Source organism: Enoplosus armatus, chromosome 6 (assembly GCF_043641665.1).
Source record: "Enoplosus armatus isolate fEnoArm2 chromosome 6, fEnoArm2.hap1, whole genome shotgun sequence".
In the NCBI taxonomy this organism is placed as follows: Eukaryota; Metazoa; Chordata; class Actinopteri; order Centrarchiformes; family Enoplosidae; genus Enoplosus; species Enoplosus armatus.
Genome location: NC_092185.1, coordinates 10,719,256 through 10,725,255, shown reverse-complemented (window position 1 = coordinate 10,725,255; position 6,000 = coordinate 10,719,256). Strand labels below are relative to the sequence as shown.

Below are 6,000 nucleotides of genomic sequence, written 5' to 3'. Positions count from 1 at the left end.
TCAGAGCAGCAGGGAAGAATGAGGAGCTGCTGAGGCAGGGTTACAGCATAGCACACATTCCATTTCACAGGTAAAAATGTCTCCAAGGAAATAACTGTGATGATTTGTTCTGTGCCTTGTGGTGTAGTATTCTGCATCTGAGACTTCCTCTTCACACATTCAAGCATGATTGCTTTATGAGAAGACATTTTAATAACGGCTATTTATTATAGTAGCCAGCGGCATGACTTTACACACTCTGACCCTTACAAAATGTTTCTACCTTTGTATTTTCCAGGTGTGTAGGTCGGTGAGGCCATTATACTACCCACCAAGATGGTGGCTTTGTCACTAAAGATCTGTGTACGCCAGTGCAATGTGGTGAAGACGATGCAGTTTGAACCTTCCACGCCGGTGTATGATGCCTGCAGAATCATCAGAGAGAGAGTCCCAGAAGCTCAGACAGGACAAGGTTGGTGGATGATTCAGAAAATGTAATTTACATAATGGAAATCTACAGACATCTACATTTGCATGCTGTGTTTCACATTGTGTTTCAGCGTCAGATTATGGCCTCTTCCTTTCTGACGATGATCCCAGGAAAGGAATATGGCTCGAGTCTGGAAGAACCCTGGATTACTACATGCTGCGAAATGGAGTAAGATTAAGTCATATAGTCTGGGGTGGAGAGCTGTCAGTGTCACTTATCATCTCTTAAAGTGATTTACATTTTCTAGTGGGACCTGAGATATTTATGCCTCCCTGCTTGCTGGGAGCGATCAGTCAGGTTGTGGATGTCATTGTGCTTCCTCTCCTGCTTTCTCAGGATGTCTTGGAGTATAAGAAGAAACAAAGACCGCAAAAGATCAAAATGCTGGATGGTGCAGTTAAAACCATCATGGTGGATGACTCAAAGACTGTCGGGGAGCTGCTTGTCACCATATGCAGTAGAATAGGTAAGTGATAGTCTCCCAGCACTGCTAATATGAATTTTGTCAAGCTGTCGTCCAAGGCTTGAATTATTCATCCTCTATTTTATTTTTAGTCCAAGGCATACCACTTGACTTCACCCTGAGTTGCATTATGTTACTGTGTTATTATGTGCTATTAAATCCATATTTAAACAGCAGCATTTGTTAAGCACCTCTGAGCGTTCGTGTATGCGTGATAAAGTCCTAATCCGGCAATAGCTGTCCGTCCGTCCATCCGTCCCATTGTCGTGAACGCCTTGAGGGAATTTCTTCAAATCAAACGTCCACTTGGACTGAAGGATAAACTGATTCGAATTTAGTTGTCAAAGGTCACCGTGACCTCATAAAACACGTTTTTGGCCATAACTCAAGAATTGGTGACCACATTTCACAGTTGGTCGGACAGTGAATTTGTGACACTTTTGACTCAAAGGTCAAAGGTCACTGTGACATTAAAATTACTTTGACAAACACATTTTTTGGCCATAACTCAAGAATTGGTGCAGTGATTATGACATTTCACACAGATGTTTAATGGGATACAATGATGAAGTGATGACATTTCTACTCAAAAGGTCAAAGGTCAACTTCTCTGTGACAACAACTTTTTTGGCCATTATTCAACACCATAACTCAGGAACAGAAGGGGAGATTGTGACCATATTTCACAGTTGGTTGGACACTGAGTAGGTGACACTTTTGGTTCGAAGGTCAAAAGTCATTGTGACCTGAATTTAGGTTTTTTGCCATAATTGAAGAATGAATTTGGTGATTCAGAGTTCACACACATGCTCTCCTCCATCTCGTCTTTCGCCGCTCATTTCCTGTCTCATTCTGAATTTCGAGCATCATCTGAATCACGTGACTGCAAACAACGTATTGGAACGCACCTAGCTAATCGTGATCCAGTGAGTGAGTGAGTGAGTGAGTGAGTGAGTGAGGTTCACCTACAGCTCAAAGAGAGGTATCTAAAAATACCAGGAGAAAACAAAAGCATCACATTTTGTGTAGCTATATATAAGAATACATCTTCACATAGTAATCAAGTACACGTGTACCTATTTAGCCAATACATTTATGATAATCCTTCATTATTCACTGGAATCATACATATATATTATCAATATGGTTATATAATAACTTTCATTCAGCCAAAAAATACACTTATACATACCATATACCTTTTTATTCAATTCCTTCCAATTATTCACTACACATATTAGTGTATCTGGACAGACATGGATGTAAACTGCAACTTGACTGGTTGGCGGAGGGCATACAGCCGCGGTGCGGTAATTCGGGTTGTTTAGAGCATGATGGGCATGATTTATCAAGCTCAAACAAGCTTGTTTCTAATAAATGCTGAAGTGCTCTTTCTAAGGCTTAGGTCGTGCCATCCTTGCCTGTCACAGAGGTGTTCCCCAAGCAGTATATTTCAATTATAATGGGATGCTATCAAGCTCAATTGGGTGAGGAGGAGAGAGACGTGTTTCTGGCAGATAGCTTTATTGGAAAATGTTTGTTTAGAGCAGGTCTTTCTGCTTGGCTTCTTCTCCTCCTCGGCTCCCATTTTAGTTTGCTGGCTCTGCACCAGCTTTCCTTCACTTCTGTTTCAAAGCAGAGAGAAAGAGATAAAGAGAGAGTGCAAGAGAATTGCAGCTTTCTCTATCACTAGTTATCGTCTCCTCCACTGAGAATCCCACTTTGCTTTTCAGGAATCACCAACTATGAGGAGTACTCCCTCATTCAAGAGGTGACGGAGGACAAGAAGGAGGACGGAATGGGGACGCTGAAGAAAGACAGAACGCTACTGCTACGAGATGAGAGGAAGATGGAAAAGCTCAAAGCCAAACTCCACACAGATGATGACTGTGAGTGTGAGCCTCCAGAAGTGTCATTGATGTCTTGATGGCTTTCCGCCCATTTCTTATTTTCACATTAATGAATATGACTCAACGCCATCATCTGAACATGCGCTCAATCACTCAAGTCTAATTTATTGCATGGACGTATCAAAGTTTAATGAAAATACCACATCTTTTGCCATTTGAATATTTAAATCACCCTAATATTTTGGCTGAAAACAAGCTTTCAGAAAATAATGGAAATGACACTGTTCACACCCCGTCAAGATTTTCAGATTCATTTGGTAGATTGTCTGTCTAAGTTGATCTGTCTACCCGGCTGACGTTTTCCAACTGCCTGGTTAATTTCACCATCAGTATCCTCCTCGGGTAACATCTGTATAAAGTGAATGTCTATTCATTTCAGTGTATGTGGTAACACGGTGTGTGTATTGATTGGGCAGTGAACTGGCTGGACCACAGCAGGACATTCAGAGAGCAGGGAGTGGAGGAAAGCGAGACTCTGCTGCTCAGGCGCAAATTCTTCTATTCAGACCAGAACGTGGACTCGCGGGACCCTGTCCAGCTAAATCTGCTCTATGTTCAGGTAAACCAGTTACATGCAACTTTATGCTGGTGTAGCAAAAAAACAAACAGAGAGAGAGGATGACCTACTGTACTCCAACATTTTTTGCTGTTACAGGCCAACCTGCAAAATGAGGCCCAAGCAGGCAGCACATGAAATACACAGGAATTTCTTGGGGTGTTGTTTTTTTTGTGTGTTTTTCTGAAGACATGAGACAGTGTAATTTGGCTCAATAACTATGTTGTAGCATGCATCTAACTTGTGGCCAAGTCTGGACAGACTGAAATGTGGGTAGCTCAGATGTGGTCTAGACAGGTTTGACTTGATTCTTGGTTCATACTGTTCAGTGGCACAACAATACAAATCATTGCACATGAAGGCAAAGCTTTAGTTCCAGATAGAAAATCTTGTGACACAACACTATTTATTATCATCTTATAAAGTTGTTACACATCCAGCAGACGTGGAGTAGCATTAGCAGGAGTCGTGTTTGTGTCCACCTGATGAACATAAGTCCAATACTCACTCTCCCTCTAGCTGTGTCTTTGTCTCCAACAACCCCTCAGAAAAGAATCCTGCTGTTTAGTTGTTAAATGCTCCACTATGTTCACCGGCTAATGGCTAAGTACGTCTGTCTATCGTTTGGAGCTGGGCAGGTAGCATGCAGCGGGTTTACAAGAGCTTTTTCCCTGAACACAGCTGCCCGCTGTGGCTGGAGACGAGATTGAAAGGAGCGATGAGAGTGAGTAGAGCTGAGTGGATCTGCAGTCTGTTGATTTTTCTCTGTGGATTTCTTTTACTACAAGTGACCCCTTTCACATTACTTGTTAATGAAAAAATATTGATCAGTGCAGATTAGTTACACTATGATTCCCACCATAACACTACTCTTTTTACTTTACAGTAAATAGCTGTCTGTTGCAAGCACACCATCTTCTCCATACATAGACGTAGTTATTGGCACCACTGCTGTTTGTATTGTCCATTGTCGGGCTCTAACCTTAAGTAGCTTTAAGGTTGGATAATCACCTTATTCCACACAATTTTGCATCACCTTATGTGTTTAGACTGAATGAAATATTCAAACCCAAAACTCCATGTTTTTGTGGCTGCACTATTCCTTCTAGATGACATATTTGGTGTCCTTGGAAACTTTAGGATCCCCACTGCAACTTCACATAAGGTTCTGTGGGTTTGAACAATGACTGACTGCACAGCATGCGTTCATACTGACTGACCAACCAGTGATTCAGTGGGGTTGAAGAGGTTATATTTATAGTATAATAGTTGTTCATGAGGTTTAGGAGTTTTCAGAGGCAGTGAGTCACGTCAGTATTGAAACACTTCCTGTTGTTTGCAAATTTTTCCAACTTTCAGCTTATATCTGGTTGGACAGAGATATAGTTTGGCTTTGTGGAGTTATATCTGTGTTTATTAAGTTAGTTTCTTTCTGTCAGTGTGTATGTGTGCGTGTGAGTGTGTACTCAGCAGTGCTAGTTCTACCAGTTTTGTAAATCGAGGGAGCCCTGCTGGCACCGGGGGGTTCCCTGAGGGGTGTCAGCTGAGTCCGGTACCGCACTAGTCAGGTTTTGCTCACTGCACACATCACTGCATTCACATTAGCCCCCCAAGCCGGAGGAGGAGAGCTCCCCACTGACACTTCAAGCACACACAGAAACTGCACTAACAATAAGATTGTTGCCTGCTCCCCCACAGCTCTGCAAAAGCATTTAAAGATGTATATATATATATATATATATATATATACCATGACTAAAGTATGTGTAGTCGTTGGTATTTGACTCTCTCCATCTTTTCAATCCCTTTGCTTTGGGAGTTCCTGAATATGTTCATAAAAGACATCCAGCCACCCACCCTCCCTGTCTGCTCCGGCTGCTCTCCTCCCTCCTATCTGTCTGTTCCTGTTTTTGCCTCTATTTTTCTTACCCTCCGTTTCCTTCCCTTCCAGTTCGCCTGTCTCCACTCCCTCTCCATCTCCTACTCACTCTGACATAATCGCACACATCCCCACCCTGTTACCCTGGCACACATTACAGCACAGTGCGTATCATGCTCTCCTCTCAACACAGACTCATATTTCCTTTCACAATAACAACCCCGCCCCCTGCCCCCGCCTCCTTTTGCCTCTCCATTGCCCTTCCTCATCTATCTTTCCCTCGTTCTCCCTCTGACACACACTCGGATTGTTACACAGGCAGATCACAGAGAGTCTTCACATGGCAGTGGCTCTAATTTGTCATTGTGTTTAAAAAGGCCAAACCGAGCCAGAAGAGAGATCTTTAGCAGAGTGGAATATACCCTAGGCTTCTCTTCCTCTTTCTTTTCTTTTCTTTACGCAGCTTTTTAACCCATTTTTTTGAACATCCTTCATCATTCACAATTCCTGTAATTCTCAGAGACTCAGCAGTATTGCATAGTTGAATTCAGATTGTGCAGATGATGACATTATTGCCGGCGTTTCTTTGACAAAGCATCCCTGCGAATAAGCGATGATCTCAAATGTATATTAATGATGTGAAGCTTCCATGATTTCAAACCCACCCACACACACACACACACACATAATGGTGGCTCTGCCAGTAACAGACTAATCTCCTTT

At 42.4% G+C, this 6,000-nt stretch overlaps 1 protein-coding gene across 1 annotated transcript in view; it reads left to right on the top strand.

The window, feature by feature from the left end:
• The first annotated feature begins 315 nt into the window (after positions 1 to 315).
• The window catches only part of tln2b (talin 2b), a 46,553-nt gene continuing 40,868 nt past the window's right edge, over positions 316 to 6,000 (top strand). The window contains exons 1-5 of the mRNA XM_070908190.1: positions 316 to 451; positions 540 to 637; positions 806 to 935; positions 2,666 to 2,821; positions 3,259 to 3,401. Coding sequence (XP_070764291.1) covers positions 316 to 451; positions 540 to 637; positions 806 to 935; positions 2,666 to 2,821; positions 3,259 to 3,401 — 663 coding nt within the window. The remainder of the gene's footprint in view (positions 452 to 539; positions 638 to 805; positions 936 to 2,665; positions 2,822 to 3,258; positions 3,402 to 6,000) is intronic.